The sequence below is a fragment of the Nanorana parkeri genome, unplaced genomic scaffold (genome assembly GCF_000935625.1).
Source record: "Nanorana parkeri isolate BGI_ZX_2015 unplaced genomic scaffold, ASM93562v1 scaffold1495, whole genome shotgun sequence".
NCBI lineage: Eukaryota > Metazoa > Chordata > Amphibia > Anura > Dicroglossidae > Nanorana > Nanorana parkeri.
The window spans coordinates 200,617-220,558 of NW_017307763.1; the positions used below are offsets into that span (position 1 = coordinate 200,617).

Below are 19,942 nucleotides of genomic sequence, written 5' to 3' on the forward strand. Positions count from 1 at the left end.
AAAGAATCTGCTGCCATAACGCACATTAATGCATGCTGTGACTTGCCTTAACACTCAGCAATGGAGTGTGAATCAGCTCTGAAAGCTATTTAAACCCAACAAAAACTGTGATAACTTGCAGCTGACCAGTCCTTGGATTTGGTGGCTGTATTAGTATTCCTTTTTTAGAACACCTGTTGATCCTGCCAGAATTCATGTCCTTGTAACTTCCTGTGCACTGAAATGAAATCTCAGACATTGTAATCCGGTTTTTCCTGCTAGCTTATGTGAGCTACAGAGCACCACCCTCTATATAATGGAGATGAGAGTGGGTTGTGTAATCTTAGTAACTTCCTGTGCACTGAAATTAAATCTAAAACAATGTAACCAGCTTTTCCCTGTACCTTTTTATGTGAGCTACAGAGCACCACCCACTACGCAATGGAGATGGCGTGGGTTGCGTAACACATTTTCGGTCCTGGGATGTCGCTAGTTTAGATGCAAACACATTTTAGTGACCTTTACAGTATTCAGGGTTGATAAAAATTATGTACAGTAATATTTTCCATAGTGCCATGGCAATGTTTTCCAGTTGGGTGCAGGTGGCCTTGGACATAACTCACGCCTTCACATGTGCCCTGTGCCCGCTGGCACTTTGTTCTGCTGAAGAGCGTGGAGCATGGAACACTTATTTGGTGGCTCCTTTTTTTAACGTAGATGACATGTTTGTTGTCGTGTGGGTAATGCTGAGAGGAATCTAAAAGATGTTTGCTATTTTGGTTTGGTTGACTCCGTGACTCTTGTTCCATTGCGCACAGATGACATAGATTGCCCAAAGGCCATTTTGCTTGCGTTGCTAGGAGTGGCATCTAATGACCATTATGGAACCTCTATGGGTTGTAGGCTGACAACAAGTATTGAGTTGTATCTCAAGTCTTGGGATTTATTCCCTAAACCTTTATGGTCAGCAACTCTGACCTCTGTATAGAGGGGTTTATATCTAATACACCTGTTTCATTTACGTTTTGCTTTTAGCTTTTTACATTATGTAAACCGTATGATTTGGCAGAGATGTTGACCACTTATGGCCATATTTCTGGTTAGACAAAGCAGGTGCTTGCCTACAAGAAACAAGGGCAATGAGGCAGCTCTTCCCTGTTATGTTAGCCTCACATTTGGGCTGTTTTTCATTAGAGAAGAGATATGGTCCTCTCATACAAGCTCTTCTTGGATGCCAACAGGTATGCAACTACAGGCTCCGGTGATAGAAATCTGGTCCTATGGTAAACTGGCCTGCATAATTTGTTTCCTTTTTTAATACATCCCTGGAAAGTATGTGTAGGCATCCTTCTTCCTTTTTTTTTTTTCTTCTACATTTGTTAGGAACTCCTGGGCCCATGGACACTCCATATGCAAGTGTTGACTCCAGTGCCAAGCCCTCCCCTCCCAAACTCAACCGTTCAATGCAGGCGTATTGGCCACCAAGATGCTTGCATTGGAATGTGAGATGTGTAATGGCAGCCAGAGTTGCCATGTAGAGGTGAGTCGAGGGTTAGGGTGTGGTGGTTCGGTTCCCCTGTCACACATCAGATAAGATATATGTGGCGTGCCTGCTGTTTTAGAAGACACATTGGCTTTAATATTTGGTGCTGTTCCAGATAAACTTTTTATTATTACTGTAATGGGAGAGATGGTGGGCTACTGATGACCACACATGGACGGATGTTTGGTTGGCAACAGTAGACTTGTGGCTATAGATGGTCCAGTATTTGGCAGACACTGGCAAACTGGATGGGCAGGGAACTCTGATGTGGTGATCTCTCTGCTGGCGAAATGTCAACAAACTAACATCCACCAAGAGCTAAAGCAGCAATTCATGGTGGACTGACCACCTAAAATGGCCATATATGTAAGGGTTAGGCTGGCTGGCCTTGCTCTAGCTCCACTCCCTTGCCTGCAGTATCCCAGGGTAAAGGTTTTCATAGGGCAGCCTTTTTTTTTTTTTCTCAACTTGTTTTATTATTAATTATTTATTATTATACAGGATTTATATAGCGTCAACAGTTTGCGCAGCGCTTCACAATATAAGGAAGAGATTACAATCACAATACATTTCAAGACAAGATGGTAAGGAGGGCCCTGCCCCTGTCTAAAATATCCCAGAGGAACCCTTAAAACAGTTTTCAGGTCTTGGGGGAACCCCTGCTAAAACCAGTAGGGGACAAAATGCCCCTTACATTGGTGGCCAGTGGGGAGAATGCCCCCCCTTCTCTCTTATAGTGAAGGTCAGACTGCCACCCTTAAGGTGCCCATATACTGTACGATTCTCGTACGAGAATCGTGGGAAATCCTGCGATCGTACGAGAATCGTACAGTGTATGGAAGGCGTGCGACCGTTTCTACTGTACGGTCGCACGTCTTCCATCGAACAAGCAGGCTGGAAAACCCGCCGGGAATCGTACGATTCTCAGCGAGTTAGTGGCCTGCTTGTTCGACAACTGACAAACGGGCTGGTGTGCGCACGATCGTACGTTTTTTTTAAAGTACTTTACAACCCTCGCAAGACAAAAGTCTTGCGAGGGTTGTAAAGTGTATGGGCACCTTTACGGAGAGTGGGAGAGGATCAATGGTGTAATGAAGATTGCTCTGCTAATTGGCATTGGCCCGGAAACTATACAGGCATGCTTTAAAATTTGAGATAATTGGCCACAGCTCAGGGAACCTCTAGCAACCTCTGGAGGAACCCTAGTTGGAAATGGTTGCCATCGTGGGTATACCATGTGTCAAGGCAAGCAGCACATCTGTCTAGACTAGCACATGGTCAGTACTAGAATGAAAATGAGGGCACTGTACTTGTTTGCTGAGACTTCTGGAACCTGGATCTTTTAACTGTAAAATTTATTCGGTAACCAATTTATTTTTAATTAAATTTGGTTTAAACTTTTTAGTGCTAATGTGTCAGCTTAGGCTTCCCTCTAACACTGGAGGCTGTCTCATGCCAAGGACCAGTACTGGTTCCAAAACAGTGCTTGCTTAATGCAGAGCGGTGTGCCTGCTTTGCCATTGCCTGGTGGGGTCACATGTTGGCATCTTTGGGGTTCCCTTTTAGAAATACTTTTGCCAATTCTATTTTTTTTAACCAGAACCCTTTTTGGGTAGACTGGGAAGGGGTTTCAACTTCTGTCCAATAGGGGAGATTGGACAATATCTTGTCCTGGTGACAACTTTTTAACCAGACAGGAGGAGGAGAAAATCCTTCAGACAGCAACAAAAGTAAACATAGTCCTAGTCTTCTCTACAGTCCTAATAATAAAAAAAAATATTTCTGTGCCCTTTTCAGAATTTCCCTCATAAAGGCTACCATTGCTGACCTTTCCTGAAAATGCCAGTTCCCCTTGCTTTCATGGGCACCCTATTGCTCCAATACAGTGTTACTGACCTGTAACAAGGATGGGGATAGACTCCTGACTTTTTTCATTGGCTTTTCTGATCTGCAAAGTTGCACAGGGCCAGTGACTCCAATATAAATAAATCCAGTGTGCCAACAAAACAGCCATGGGAATAGCGATTTTTAGGAATGGGTTTGCAATGTTCAAGTTCCTTCTCTTCATGCAGCATGGTGGTAAAGTACATCTTTAATATGCTTCTCCAGGGGCGTCCCTAGCATTTTTGCCATCTAAGGCTACGGCGGCAGGGGCTGGGGAGCATGCTACGCGGTTGAAGCGGGGCCTCTGCATCATCTCCCTAGCTCTGGCAAGAGTCCCGTCCAGTGATGTCACTGGTTGCCAGGAGCTGGAAGGGCCCGGCCAGAGCTCCCCAGGTTGCTAAGAGCTGGGCGGGCAGACATCTGGCTGGAAAGGGAGCGGCGGGCACACTGCAAACATTGTGCAGCAGAGCGGTCATGCCAATCTGCCTGCCACCCCCACACATGAGTCTGACCCAAAGAGATGTGCCTCAGGCTGCCTCATTATAAGGACAGACCTCTCCTCGTTCAATCTGGAGAGTTATCCTTTGGAAGCCAAAACTTTTTTAAATAATTAGTGGGAAGTATTAGACCCTCTATCAAGTTTGTTTTGCTGTCTGTGTCCAGGGTAGAGTCATCCTCTCAATTTGTTCTGGTTACAGTTGTCACCAGAACAGGGACTAAGGTGAAATCTTCCAGTGCGGACACCTGTTCTGATGACGACAGTCCAGGAGCAGATTTATCTGGCTATGGAGAGATTTGGAGAGACGTATTTCAGTTACAGGGCAGGAAGTGAACTTGAATCTCCCCAAAAGTGTGGGGGGGCGGGGGGGCATTTGCTTTTTTTAGGGCTACCTTAAAGAAGAACTTAATCCTTTTCTTGAAAATGACAACAAAGGCAGCTGTAGAAATGTTTCGTAATGGCAATATTCAAAACAATGAAGCCGAAGACCTCACGACCCTCCTGGTTCTGGACTACACAGCCTTGAAACTCACAATACATTTTAAAAAATTAACATTCTGCTAGATTACAGATGAGATTTCCCGGTACGGCACTGGCGAGGTAGCTTTCCCAAGATGCTTCTGTGAGGCCGGGGCTACATCCCCAGTGCCTCACTCAACCAGGAAGTGGAAAAACAATGGTTATTTGTAAAAGCAAAAAAAGCTTAATGAATATAAGACTATTTCACTTCAGCATGCAGAGTTGCTGATGATGTACTTTTTAGTGAAGGGGGTAAAATTCTGCTTTTAAGCTTTTTTTAGAGTGACACAGAAATGTAACCCCAAGGACACAGAGACCAGGAACCGGCTGCACTGAAAAAGGCCCAGCGTGTTTTCCAGTAACCGGTCTGCTATATTTAGCAAGGAATGAAAAGCTTGGGGCGTATCTCTATACTCTGATAAACTTCTCATAGTGACAGAGACACAAAACAACCTTTTTTTATTTTTTTGTGTGTGTCTAACAAACTTCGACCTTTTCAAGAATACATTGCAAACGACAAAGTATGATGTACAGCTACTGGTGCAAGGCAACCAATTAGATTTCATCCAGGCCCAGTTTCCACGTGTGTTTGCGTGTGGTTTTTATTGTGTGCCAATTCACACACGCATGTAGCACGCAAACCCACCGTTAACACTCCAGAGCACATACACCAATAGGTTCCCTTTTGGTAGGTGGACGTGTGTTTAAAGTTGGCCATACAGCTATGTATGCACTAATGTAGTTTATTCTTCTCATTCAGCCTGTGAGCAGAACGGACAAAGATCCAACAGATCTCTCCATCCACGCTAAACAGCCTGGATGGACAAATCTCTGTTGTATTACGTGAACAGCGACTGTAGCTTACCGTGCAATTGCGGCTGCAGTCACAGTTTGGGTTTGAATGTTACTCCCGCCTCCTTTGATTTCAGAGCAAAGGCTGTTGGATGGGAGATTGCCAACAGGGCCATAAATGGAGCTCTCTCTGTGGATGGCCAGCTTTAATTTTGGACACCGTTAGGAAGCATTTGAGCCCGTTAGGTTTCTTGCTGCTGTCTGGGGCTCCATTAGAGATTCCCCCTCATTTCCTGTCCAGCTGACAACGTTTAGCCAGACAGGATGTTAGGGGACCTCTTCAACAGCACATTAAACAATGTGCATCAATGCAAGCATTACATTGCCTCAAACTGTGCATGTAATGGGTATGCATATGTGCCTTTCCCCTTTTAAAGATGTGGGTTCCCATCATGCCAGATTCCTTACTTAGTTTGTTTCTGACCTGAAACAAGCCTGTAGGATGAAGGTTCAATTTCATTAGATGCATACGTGTATATAGTTAGTGACTGGGTAGAGAAGACTGCACACAAAATCGACTCTGTTGGCAGCAGAGGCATTGCTATAAAAAGTTGTTCTCCTGACAACCAGTGGCATCATTGTTTTGCCAGGAGCTGTCTCCATGGGCCTGTGAACTTTTGCAGACCCACGGAGCGGTGCCATCCCCCCCCCTCCCTTAAGTGGCACCCAGAGCGTCTGCCTGAATACGCCACTGGTTGCCAAACTATTTATTTTCATACCTCCTGATTTCTTTTTTTTTTGTAAAAGTCTCCCTTTTGGACATCCAAAATCCCTCAGACTGCACCTGGGCACCGCCATCTTGGATGCAATTTTAGCAGCTCCAGTAGACTCTGAGCTGTTGCTTAAATTACATTCATTGTCAGGTGGAAGCAACTGTGGCACACCTGCTGTGCTCCAACTACAAATCCCATAATGCCTCTGGTGTCATGCCTCTGGCTCAGTCTTGCAATGCCCAATGGGACTTGTAGTTGCCTACCCCTGCTCTATAATATCCCACTATTCTTGCTTTCTTCAATGGAAACCTTTTTAAGATGAAGAAACTGCAATTGGTAAAATTTTCTTCAGAATGTGCTGATTGGCTGGTTGTTCAGGCTGCAATGATGTCAATGCTTTCAGTCACTGAAGCATATGGACAAGGAATCTGATTTTTCTCTTAACCTTCCTTGCTTGTTCCAGGTCTGTACATCAACCATATAAAATCCTGGAGGCCAGCATTTTAAGGAAGCCATCAATGGCAGCCTATATAAGAGATGGGCTTGAATGATATTCACTTGCTCCTATACTGGTCTCCTCTAGATCTCAGCATGTGATGGCACAGAATGGCTTTGCTTCGCTCCAACCCTCAGCCATGCCGCATTTATTCACCTGAAACAAAGTATTGCACAACAATAATCCTCTTTGCTGTTTAATTACATTGAAATGACTCTTGGACTTGGGAACAGAAGGAAACATTGAAGCATAACAGAAGCAAGATGAACTATGAACTTTAGTTTCAGTAGCCCCATTGCTTGATTTTAGATTCTGTCTGTCCTGAGCTATAAGGAGCCCATCTTGCAATGAAGTTGAATTTTACATAATTGTAAATGATTTTGGAAGGGGGATGCTTGTTCGTGCTCAAACTTCCGCACCACACCCCATGTAATGTAATGCTATATGTTATCTATTTCCACTGACTTCCTGTGAGGTCCCCGATCCAGCCGGTTTGGCACATTTGTGGATGGAATGCGCTAGCCTTGGTTCAGCCTTAACACAAGTCTCCTATTGTATTTCATCCTTGATTTTATTAACATCTATTGTTCAAACCCTGATGAAGTGTGAGTCCTTTGATCCAAAACACATTGGCTGAATCTGTTGAGCTTGAATAGAAAATGTTTTAATGGACTTCTCAAGCAAAGATGAACATGTGAACCAGGCACTCCTTACTACACACGTGTGTGTGTGTGTGTGTGTGTGTGTGTTCCTAGAGAAAGGACCTCAGAGGGGATATCTCCAGGACACACTGCAATAACTTCCTGAAAGTGGTTCTAACCCTATCTAAAAATAATAATTGCAATCAATGGTCCTGTTTTTCCCTCACCATCTGCCCTACTACCATCATCAACCACCCAAATTCCTCTGGTCTCACCGGATGCCACTTGTATATGTAGGGGTGATATTTGTTGAAGTAGCTTGATGATTATATAGGGTGAGAAAGATTCCCCCAAAGCTCTCTCTGTGTATGTAGAGAGTATCTCTGGAATGTGGTGACAGGAGTTGGCCACATTTTCATTCTGGAATGCCGTAGAACTGGCCTCTAAGCAGGTCTGGGGTCTTGGCTGCTTTCTGCACAGCAGGTTAGTCAGCAAATAGGTCTATGGATTGTTCTCGGTCAATCATGTTCTGTACCTATAACATTCGCTGAATGTAATTACTTCCTTTTTTATATTGTCTCTGTTTTCACATTTGTACACTTTTCTGCACCATTCTAACCCCTCCTACTTCAGGTTCTACTTATTGCTTGTAATGGATGGTGCTGCTATGTGTGCAGACAAAAGGCCACTGGACTCTCCCTAATGGTGTCCTTTATATAGTACTAAGGATACAAGATATTCACACCCACATTCCTGTGATGACTTTGACAGCCATCAGTGGTTATTTTGTGGGCCTTCACTCCTCTCCATGAAAAACAGTGGTTAGCATAGGGCACAGCACATGTTGGTTCACAGATTGGTGGATTAGGTTTACACATTTGGTCTTCTAGTGTGCTGGTGTACTCCGCAATGACCTCTACTCTTTACAGAGCTCAGAGAACATCCAGACACTGTAATTTTGATGACTTTTTATGGGCCTTAATAGGCTCACTCCAGTAAAATCAAACCTTAAAGCTGGCCATACACCTATCAAATTTTTTCATCCAACCCACGGTCTGAATGAAATTTTTTTTTTTTTTACCAGATTCCTCCATTAACACAAACAGCGTTCGAGGAACCTTTCAGGTTTGTTTTGCTGTCTGGGGCTCCCTTAGAAAGATTTCCCCTCAATTCCTGTCCTGCTGACCATGTTTTGCCAGACAGGAAGTGAGGGCAATGCTGAAACAGCGCAGAGAATAAAAAAATGGAAGGTAGGCTAGGTCCCATGTCGGGTTTCTATTTCTGTTGGCAGATTTTCCTTCTATGTATTGTCTGGTGAAATATTGTCACTAGGACAGGAAGTGATGGTAAATCTCTCAATGGAGCCCTAAAAGCAGTAAAACTTACAGGGGTACCAATCCTTCCTAACCCCTTACAAAAAAAAAATGGAAACTAGCATGTCAGACCAAACCACAAAAAAAATTTTGGACCGCAGAAGCTTTTAGCCATAATGTGCTGGTATGCACCGCATATTGGCACCATATGGCAGACTTGCATGCCAAAGCATTCCCCTCCAGTGCTGCAGTGTCAATGCTCCCCCTCAGTCAACAGCACTTCTATGTTCTCCCGTCATCTTGCAGCTTCACAGTTTTTGGCCTCTTTATTGGCTGGGCCAGGAAGATACAACTCCTGCACATCTGCACCAGAAGTACTTTGTCAAGACACACGAGCTCACAGGCTGCATAAACCGCAGCACCTCCCTGCCTCCATACCCAGGGATGTCATTGCTAGGCTGCACTACTACCATGTAAAAGAGAGACTGCTAGCTCTGACCAAACTCTCAGCCAGCCTGCCTGACCCCTATTCTCACATCTCACTCAACTCTGATATATCAGCAGCCACCGCATCAAAAAGGAGGGAATTTGCTCCGATTACCTCATCTCTCAGAGAGAACAAGATCTTATACAGATGGGGCTTCCCTACGTAATTACTGGTTACATATCAAAATAAAATCCTCCCTATCCTGACACCTCTGGATGGCATAGATATGCTCCGCTCCTGGGGCCTCACAATCTCCATACCTGCTCCTACAGTGCAACGTAAGACCCCACAGCATGTGGTGGTGGACTGGTCTGTGCACTGAGCTTTTCATGCACTAGACTCGCATGAGTCTTTTCAAGCCCACTAAGTGGCGCCTCTACCACATATCAGGATCTGTAAGCTGAAGTTTGTGTGCCTTTTTTTTTTTTTCCCACACACCCCTGGTTAATTGTGTGCTACGCACACTTTTCGAACTATGTTATTGCAATGTTTATTGCTAAGTTCTTGTTTTTATTGGTATGTTATTATTTTCCTTACAACACAGCTATGTATTACCTCTGATTGCCATTATATACCTGACATTTTATACCTTACCTTTTTAATGAAACATCTGGTTTCTTTCACAATGTCTTTACTACTATCTTTACCTACCAAGACACCAGTATGATGATGTTTCAGTGCCGCTGCAATCTCTTTCAGTGTCCCTCCCAGGCTCATTTTCTACACCTTTTTATAAATAATTATGGCGGTTAAGATTAGCTCTCTGAATGTGAAAGGACTTAATTGTCCGTTTAAACGAGCCATGCTATGGAAGGAAGCTGCATCTCTGAATTGTGACATATTACACACCTCAAAAAGGAGAACCCCCCCTGAGTTGCAAAACCAAAAATTTTACTCACTACCTCTTTGCAAACTCAGATACTAAACGCAAAGGTGTGATGATAGCCATTAAACGCACTGTCACTTTTCTACAACATGATTTATTGATTGACCCAAACAGTAGATTTATCATACTTGTGTCCTCCTTGAATAATCGATTAGTGACACTGGTTAACCTTTATGCTCCACATGACCGCCAAAAGAATTTTTTTGTGACCCTAATGAATAAAATTAATAAGATCCGTAAGGGACACTTGATCCTATGTGGAGATTATAACGCAATTGTGGACGATGATCTGGACACTTCAAATGTGAAACGACGACCCAATAGACTCCTAAACACTTTCTTCCGTAATAATGACCTGCATGGAGATGTATGCACGGCACTGAAAAAGACTGCACATACTTTTCTCACACTCAAAGCTCATACTCCAGACTGGATATGTTTTGTGGTTGACAAATACACGCTACAACATGCATCTAATGCAGAAATAGGCCTCATTACCACATGATATCCAACCAGGTCCTACTGCCTGTCGTTTATAGCTACCCTCACCGATTTCGTCCCCCTAGCGAAGCCTTTTCCTAAAATGTAGACTGAAAAAGTTTCTTTGACCTACACTTGCTGGTACAAGTCTCTTTCTAACAGTGTACCATATACTGAGTAGTTTTACTTTGAAGTCTAATTTACATTCGGGTAATATGGTAAATTACATAGACCCTTTCCATAGTCTTGTCCTTCCCTCCCCCTACATGTTTAGCTCCCTATCCTTATCCCCTACCAGATAATGAAAGTATCTAAAGCGCAGTTCATACCTCATACCTGTTGAGGGATAGGCATGGTACTCTATGCCTTCCTCTCTCTCTTCCTCTCTTTCCTATTTATTTTTGTTATTTTATGTCGCATTCCTTATACCGAGGTGTAGGCCTGTTTCTTTCCACTGACTAGCGTATTGAGATGACTGTTTGTACATGCAGGCTGATAAGTCCTCTGACACTACCGACCTTACTGTTATGTCGACATGTGTATTCAACCTACTGTTTTGGACTCTGTATGCACCTGCTCTTTATACTTAATAAAAATATATTGTTAAAAAAAAAAAAAATTGTGCTTAGACTGTACACTGAGCTGTGCGGGTCAATGTAAAGGAAAAGGAGCTGACGGCCAGGTTGAACCATCTGACAGAAGAGAAAGTCTATTCTGTCATTAAAATAAAGACTGTCTGTCACCATTTTTTTTATAAGGACTTGACTTCCACTTTAAGAGGAATTTGTGATATTGGTCAAGTTGCGGTGCTTGATAGACAGCAGTAACAGGTCACACCTTGCTTTTACTTGTTGCCTCAGACCCTTAAATCCTATTTGCCTTTCTTCTATAACTTTCCAATCAATATTTTTTTTTACACCAAAACTGTCTTTTTATTTTTTATATTCTCCATGTTTTATAGATTGTCGTTTCTTAGAACAATGAAGGAAGATACGGGAGTTCGCTGTTTTCAGGTTGTCCTCATCATTGGCAATGTGGTAATTGGGGTAAGTAGCCTTGTGTTCTATCCTCCATCAGTGCTGTAGGTATGGATAGGGCATATTTGTTGTGGTCTGGGTCAGTAAGTCTCTGGGGAAGCAAGCTGTGCCTTGCTCATTTTTAAAGGGACAAGTCTACTCAAATATATAATAAAATGTATATGTGATAAATATTATATTTATCATATATTAATATTATAAATGCTGGTGGGATAAGTTGGTCCTTGGCTTTTTGTATGATTGGGATACTCCAACACTGAGATCCCCTTGTCATAATTCCCAACCTTGTTCTGTCCACCTGGAAGTTTTGGATGTGTCCACCCACCTTTTGTATGTTCCCAGCTCCTCCTGTTACATCATCCATAATATAAAGTCAATAAAGATCCAGCAAGCGGAGTGAAACCCCTTCTGATGGCCACAGCTGGTATGCAGACCCAAGAACTCGAATATTGAAGTATCACTGCGTTAGGTGGACTTACCCATGTTCTTTCTCTGTACTCTTCCAGAAACAAAGTAAAAGCTGTTTTGCATTCCATGTCCTTCTGTTTCAAAAGATTCTTTGAAATTAAATAAAGTAGATATGTTTTTAACCTATTTGTGATCAGGGTTCTTATAATCTGGGTACCCCTAGTTCTCTGCCTTAATGTTAACCAATGCCTGAAGGATTTGAATAGGCATATTGCAGTCCTGATGTGGCTAAAACAAATTTTGGTCTCACTGTTCCTCTCTGTGCCCCCCAGCTTGCAGGTCTCGCCCTGACAGCAGAGTGCATCTTCTTCGTGTCGGACCAGAACCGCCTCTACCCATTACTTGAGGCCACTTCTAATGATGACATCTTTGCTGCTGCCTGGATTGGGATCTTTACTGGCTTCTGCTTCTTTCTGCTCTCCATCCTGGGCATTATTGGCATTATGCAATCCAACCGGAGGATGTTAATGGCGGTAAGTGCTTTTGGTTGGTTGAATGTCAAGTTTGCTTATTTTGATCCTTTTTTTTTTTTGTATTTTTTTTTTCCCCCAAACTGGGCGCTGACTCTCAAAAGCCCATTATCCACCAACCCCCAATCTTGTAGCTTATCTCGAAACAATGGTGACCCAAATTGCAGGCTGCCTTTCTCTTGGTCATGGCATAGAATGATGTCTGTATGCTTTGAAGTGGCTTCTGTGGTCATAAGGGTCATATGTTGCATGCGAAAATGGAAGCGTAGTGCTGGGACCCTCGACTATTGCTATAAGCATTCTAGTAGTATTTAGAAACCGTATCTGGGTTTTGGAATGGCAGCGTCTCCATCTCAAAGCATTTCCACGGTTTTTCTTGGGTTTGTAAGTGAATATGAGATTGAAGCTACACACCGGGACATAATCGTCAAGCTGTACATTTATTCCAATATCTATCAATCTAATCATATTGTCTTTGTTTTGTTTTTCTTATGTAGTATTTAATCCTGATGTTCATAGTCTATTGCTTTGAAGTGGCATCTGCAATCGTTGCAGCAACACACAGAGACTTTGTAAGTATGGATATGGTTCTATTTGGAACAATTTACCAGGGACACTTCGCTTATAATAAATGTGAACTGTAATCTTGGTGGGAGGTTTATATGGCTGCTTTTCACCAGCATGCTGTACCAGTAGAGGTCAATCAAGAAGATGAGATGAACTCTCCTGATCATTGTCTGAAATATAGGCCTGTCAGAGCCTTTGTTTATAAAGTTTCCGCAGGCAACAGGTAGAGAATGTATTACACCTGCTTTCCTCATTTCAGCAAGCAACCCCAGCATCAGCCTGACTGGAGATTTCTGCTGGTGTGCCCAGGAGGCACTGGGGGGAAGCGAAGGTTTTGATGCACATAACAGCATGATCTACTTTGTTGACAAGTGCCAAAATATTACGCTTGGGTAATCTCAAGTAGTGTTGAGATTCAAATTTGGATCGGCAAAAAATTTGACCTGAATTTCCAGAACCGAAAAATCCATCTCCCTTGAAGTCGAGGGGGGCTGTATTCAACGGTCATCTCTAATGGAGGGTTGAAGACAAGCTATTCTCATGTGAATGGAATGGGAAGTCCTCCAATGAATGTTTTTGGATGTAGTGTCTTGTCACTTGAGATGTTCAGAAAATAAGTGTGAAAATGGCACCTTGTAAAGTCTGGACATAGGAGATGCATCCTAAAAACGTTGACTTTTTTTAGGACGTATCTCTAGCGGTCCAAAGCCTCCATGGCTAAGGAATAACTTTTCCGTACAAAATCTCAAAGTGTATTTAAAGTCCAAATTCTATATTTTTTTTTTTTTTTTTATCCCTGTTGGGGAGCTTTCCCTTCATTTCCTGTCTTGTTGACACAACAGGAAGTGATGGGAAATCTCTCCCAAAAAGAAAGAAAATCCCTTAGACATTTGGGAACTTTGTCAGTGGCTTGGAAGTACACGGAGAAGGAATTTTGATTTTATGACTTTTTAGCATACATGGTTATAGATTAGTGACTTGAAATAGTCAAGCCAATGACAGCCAGGTAACTAGCATTTAGGAGGTCTGCAATGAACATTCGGTAACTCTTAAATTAACTTGGAGCTCCAGCTGCCACTGTACGCATTATTCTCATTCTTCTTATTAAAAGCAGAAGATATACAAATCGTATTTGGCAGCTCGTGTTCTTGCTAAAACATTGTTTAATTTTATTTATTTTCAGTTTACTACCAACCTATTCCTGAGCCAAATGTTGAATTTGTACCAGAAAACCGATGGCAATAGTGACGAGAAGGCTAAGGCCGATGGAGTGACCACAACATGGAATTATCTCATGCTTATGGTAACATTGATTCTCCTGCTGAACTGAATTTTGTTGTATCACCGGCGTTCTTGCTATGATATAGTCACTTTTAAAATTGCCTGAGCATTCCTGTAAAGTTAACTCTTATTAATGGCACATTTTGATGCCACGGACATTCCATAAGGCAAAATGCCCTCTGAAGCTCCAATTTGTTAAAAGTCAGGTGCAAGACTTTGCCCAGTCAGGGATCAGTATTGAATTAGGGCCATGATTGGGCAAAGTCATGACTCTGCCCAATCATGGCCTGCCTAATCATGGCCTGCCTATCAGATGTCGGTAAACTACACAATTGGGCGGAGCTAGCTGTGACAGCTAGCTCCGCTCAATTGTGTATGTTTTGCCGGCATCTGACAAAATGCCATTATGAGGCGCGGAGCGGATGGGACGGCGGGTTTGTTTAAAAATTATTTCTCTATTTTATTTTTTTATTTAGTCGTTGTCGTGGACAACACTGGATGCTGTGATTTGATCCTGGATTACGTTGGTGGATTTTTTTTTAATTTTTTTTTTTTTTTTTACATACGACTTGTCAAAAACCACGTCTTTTTGTTTTTTTTCCAAATGAGTTTATCAAAAGTCTGGACTTTTTAATTTATTTAACCCTTTAGTGAATGGGTAGGGGTACCCCTTACTCATTCACAAGGGAGGGGGGTGGCACCTGGGTGCCCCCTTAATTAAAGGGGTACCCTGATGCAAATAAGCCCCCTTGCCCGCAGACCGCCCACAACCACCGGGTCAGGGTTGTGGGGACGAGGCCCTTGTCCCCATTGGCACGGGGACACCCTCCCAGTGCCGAGGGCATGTGGCCGGGTGTGGGTGGGTCTGGCCCTGCCAGGCCTATGCTCAGATCAAGTGTCTGGTATGGAATTTTAGGGGGATCCCATGTTTTCCCCCCATTTTTGGGTGGGGTTCCTCCCTAAAATTCCTACCAGACCTTAAGGGCCTGGTATGACTTTAAGGGGGAACTCCACGCACTTCTTTTTTTCTGTTACATGGGGTCCTTCCTAAATATTCCTACCAGATCATAAGGACCTGGTATGACCTTTAGGGGGAATCCTACACAGTTTTTTGTTTTTTTAATTGGTCCCTCCTAACATTTCTACCAGACCTAAAGGGTCCGGTATTGTTTGGGAGGGGGAACTGCACACTTTTAAGAGAACAAAAAAAAAAATATATTTTTTTTTCTTTAGAAATGTTAGTTTTGCTGCAGCAGGTTCTATACATCCTACAGATCCGCCACTTCACAGGCAGGTTAAGGGGACCCCCACAGGCACGATATGTGAAGGAATTTTTCATATTTTTTTTTTACCCTTTAAGTGATGTTAAAAATCACTGCTCTTTTAAAAACTGTATTTTTTGGGGGGCATTGATTCTGGTCCCCCAGGGCAGTACCGGGACCCCCCATACACCATTTATGGCCATTAACTTGCATATAAGCCCTCTTAAAGGGGACATTAATTTTTGAACGTTCATCCCTAACCATGTGGGCCTGTTATGATAAGCCAAGCCTGGCAGAAAAATTCCTTTTTGCTTCTAGAGTATAATTGGTGTAATCGCTGTCACCTGAGTGGGAGAAGAGGGGGGGAGGGATTTTTTTTGTTTGTTAATTACAATGTTCTGACACTCTGAGACCAGCTCAAGCATTGCAAAAAAAAAAAGTCATAACTGAATAAAGTTGCCATTCCCTTTGCAGAGGCAGTGCTGCGGTGTGAACGGTCCCAACGACTGGCAGGATTATAACTCAACGTTCCGGATCACCAACAGTGACTCCGCCTTCCCCTGGCCACAGCAGTGCTGCGTCATGACTAATCTAGCACAACCTGTGAACGTTCAAGGATGCAAGCTGGGCATTTCCGGATACCTCAATCTAAACGTAAGGATCTACTCACCATAAATGCCACAAGACTGCTTTAAGGATGGTCAATATGCAACAGGCATGCGCTGCTACCTGGTAGTTATAAAGGGGCGACTATTTCCTTGCTCCTTTACACTTCTTTAGGGCATCAAAGTGTTCGTTGGCATTTTATGACGCATGTTGGAAGTGCAAAGCAAAGTGCATGGTAGTGTGCATCTCCTCGCCTTTACATTCATTTTGATGTATTTGCCCCAAATTTATTTTTGCTCACTTGTATCCAGCTCAGTGCAATGTATACACCGAAAAGTTTTATACTCCATTAAGAAGAGGATATATCTTGTCCATCCTTGTTAGTGGGTTTGGCTACTGCCTACCAAGACCCAATAACCACGAGGGGTACAAACCTTCATAGAAACTAGGGATGTTCAGATACCAAGTACCGTACTCGGTACAAGTGCCGATCCTTTTCGAGCTCCAAGACTAGACTAGAGAAAAATTCAATAGTTAGGAGGCCGCTGTCATTTGTAAGGAGCACACGGAGCTCCTGGGATTTGTACATCTCTGTTTTAATGTATAATTTTGTTTTTATAAATGTAAATAAAGGGATGCACCGATCCCAGTTTCCCAGTCCCAGTGCAAGTACAAGTACTGATACATTTTTGTTGTCATGTGACAGTTTTTCCAAAACAATACAGACTAATGATTTCAGGACAGTGGTAGAGCGCCAGAGCCCGGTCCCAGCTGCAACCCTGTTAGTTCTCATGAAAATGCCAAGTATCTGCACTGGTACTCAAAGTATCAGTGCATCCCTAATAGAAACCCATCTGGCATAATGCCACTCCCGGAAAACATCGGTGATGGGGATAAGCAGATCACTTTCCACCAAAACTGGATTTGCTGCAGATCAGGTCAACCTAGATTAAGCAGAGATTTGTCACAGATTGCTATTACCACTGGGCTAATCTCTCTTTTTGTGAAGCAGTTCACTTAGTGGTCACCATTTTGTAGGAAGCCTAAACTTGGAGTTTCTTGTAGTAGAGAATCAACCCCCCCCCCCCATACACCTTGCTGCCCTCTGGGCAACAGTGAGTAAGACCCCTTGAAGATCAAACTTTTACTAACTAGTAAATGGCACAGGGTTTGTGAGACTTTACCCCAATAAGAATTGTAAGAAATGCAATACTACATCTTATTGGGGTGACGATGTCCCAGGGGGATGGAGAATCCTACACCACATTGGCCTATTGCCCCTATTATGTAGTCTCCAGTGTGTGTGTGTGTGTATGTGTGTCACACTTCTTAAATATTCTTTTTCCCATTGCCTCACATAGAAAATCTAAAAACGGCATTTTCTTCCTCTTTTCATAGGGCTGTTACGACTGGATTGGTGGCCCATTGAATCGCCATGCCTGGGGTGTTGCATGGTTCGGATTTGCAATTCTGTGCTGGACGGTAAGTCTCTCTCTGTGATATAAGAACTTTTTTTTTTTAATCTCACAAGAATTAATGAGCATCTGTTGTGTCGGTGAAAGTGATTTGCTACAGAGTTGTCTGTTGGGGGCAACGGGCTTCTTTTGCATCTAAATCTTTTATTGGAAGGGTTGCTTATGTAAGGATGTTGTGGAAGTTTGTAGTAGTAGTAGAAGGGTTGGGTGCCACTTAGGCTTATCTTTCAGCAGCTGAGAACATGACTGTCACACCTTTGTGGCCTAACCTGTTTTGTTAAGGTGACAAGCACACCGTATGGAGGAACAAAGGGGTTTATTAGATCATAAAGTTGACCTTCCAATGGTAATCCCTGAAGGCTACAGATTGGTGTCTACATCATTCTCCTTTTACAGCATCATTAGCACAGTACAGGTACTCTGTAGAGACTAAGCCCAGTCTGATATGATCTAGCAGCTCTTGTAGGATGTTGATGGACTGAATAAAAAGCTGGCTTCTCATTTATCTGCGGACAGCACTGGTGAGGTCTCCTGGTCTTCTGCTGTATCCTCCATGGAAAGTTTATATATCATGCTATACTTCAACACTTTTTTTTAAATGGCATCGCCTAGAAAATCCTGTGCCAGTCCGCAAGATCAGGGCACTGTTGAGGAGTGGGAGGGGGGGGGGAGGTGGGTTGCCGCATCCTCCCATAGAAAGTTTTTTACATATCATGCTATACTTCGACACCCTTAAAATGGCTGAGCTAAGGACTGAGAGTGGGAAATCCTGCGTCGGTCCTCAAAAGATCAAGGCCAGTGTTGGCAGAGGAGGCTAAATGGGCGATTGCCTAGGGCTCCCAGTGCTCTAATGGCCCCATTACAACAGCAGTATTTTAGTATTACAGCTGTACTCATTCACTGCAGTGCTGAAATTCATAATGTCCAAAGGCTTCCAGTTACCAGGTGTATCTGTAATGCTGTGTACGTGCTTCTCCACTATGTGTCTGGTATGGATCCTATGGCTTCCTTTGCAGTTCCATCATTTGACTGAGTCTATTGCACGCAGAAGTCAGATGTTGGATTGCATATACTATAAATATTTCACTGTGCCACCAATGATTTTTGAATGTATGCGTACATCACTGTGTCATTGATTTACCTGTCCTTGGCACCCCAACCCTGAAAAAACATTAATACAAAATTGTGTTGTCATTCAAGCTGCCGACATTAAAGTGTCCCATTTTTTATGTTACCCCCTAAAGTGAGTCTGTCAAACTTCTTCTTTTTTTTGCCAATTATTATTATTTATTTATTTATTTGTAATCCTTTAGTTCTGGGTGCTGCTTGGAACCATGTTCTACTGGACCCGAATTGAATATTAAAACCCGCTGCCGCCTTCTCTGCTGTCTAGAAAATGTTTGACGAAAGACCCGCCATCACAAGGCCAATATGGAAGACCGGAGCTACATAACCCCTCAAACCCTCCGGATACTTGTTCTGACTAATGAAATATTGGCCAAAGGACTTTGTGGTTTGTGGGGGGAGGGGGACAAGGGTTACTCTACGCTGCCCATCACACGATATAGAAACTTCCATTTTAGGAGTCTTCTGTCAACCTAATTGTAAATTTTTTGGCTTTTTTTTTTTTCTTCCCCTGTGTATGTATATGTATATATAATGCAGAAAAGTAAACGCACATGTCCAAAATTAGGTACCTGATGACGTCTGGAAGCTGCGAAAAGTAGGATTTAGATATATATGCATTTTTTTTTTTTTTCCTATATTGCAAGACAATAAAACCTTGGCTACAAGAGCAATTTTAAATCATGCCATTGCATGGCCAAAAACAATCTAGGGCCGATCACAGAAAATCCCATAATGGCTTGCTAGGTGTGGGAAGCCTATCATCACTCTTAGGCAATGGGCAACTTACAGATGCCAACGCCCATTTTGGTCATCTGATGTAGCAAATGAACTCTATTTGCTATGGGCCTCTCGCCTGCGGTGATGGCTTCTATCATCTGACAACCTATAGTGTAGGCCTCAAGTCATCAGGACAGTTTTTGTATGATGCAAAATATGATTTTGTTGCCCAGGCTTTAGGGGAAAAAACTCACGCGGTTCTCACAACAGTGTTCAAATTGCATTCGCCGATCATTGTGGACGCTTCTGGTGCACTGAAGATTGAGTTTGCTGTATGTTCTACGTTAATTATATGATAAAGGTCACCAGCGCACCTATGGTGCTAGTGACCTTTATCATATATTTCAAGATGCACGGCGCCATCCGTGGTTACTACAGCACCCTCCTTTTATACATGGGGGTTCCGGTAAGGAGTGCAGCAGTTCCTCTCCAAGATTGTGTTCTAAGTTAATGGAACAACTGCGTAATGAGAGTAGAAGCTCCAGCCACACACACTGCTTGGAAATATGGTGGCTTGGAGATACTCTACCCATCCATCTCCTCATGCTTTCCACTCCTACTTGACTCTATGATTAAGCG

At 43.0% G+C, this 19,942-nt stretch overlaps 1 protein-coding gene across 1 annotated transcript; it reads left to right on the forward strand.

The window, feature by feature from the left end:
* Positions 1–11,268: 11,268 nt before the first annotated feature.
* Positions 11,269–19,082, forward strand: UPK1B (uroplakin 1B). Its single transcript, XM_018570281.1, has 7 exons — positions 11,269–11,338; positions 12,070–12,270; positions 12,765–12,839; positions 14,018–14,137; positions 15,852–16,031; positions 17,382–17,465; positions 18,772–19,082. The coding sequence occupies exons 1-7, from the start codon at positions 11,273–11,275 to the stop codon at positions 18,820–18,822; spliced, it is 777 nt and encodes a 258-aa protein (XP_018425783.1). The 5' UTR covers positions 11,269–11,272; the 3' UTR covers positions 18,823–19,082.
* The last annotated feature ends 860 nt before the right edge of the window (positions 19,083–19,942 follow it).

Bases quoted from the DNA above. Each gene is read 5' to 3' on its own strand.
- UPK1B (XM_018570281.1), top strand. From the start codon at position 11,273: ATGAAGGAAGATACGGGAGTTCGCTGTTTTCAGGTTGTCCTCATCATT. The intron at 16,032-17,381 runs GTAAGGATCTAC...CTCTTTTCATAG, and splicing joins CCGGATACCTCAATCTAAAC to GGCTGTTACGACTGGATTGG. The intron at 17,466-18,771 runs GTAAGTCTCTCT...GTAATCCTTTAG, and splicing joins TTGCAATTCTGTGCTGGACG to TTCTGGGTGCTGCTTGGAAC.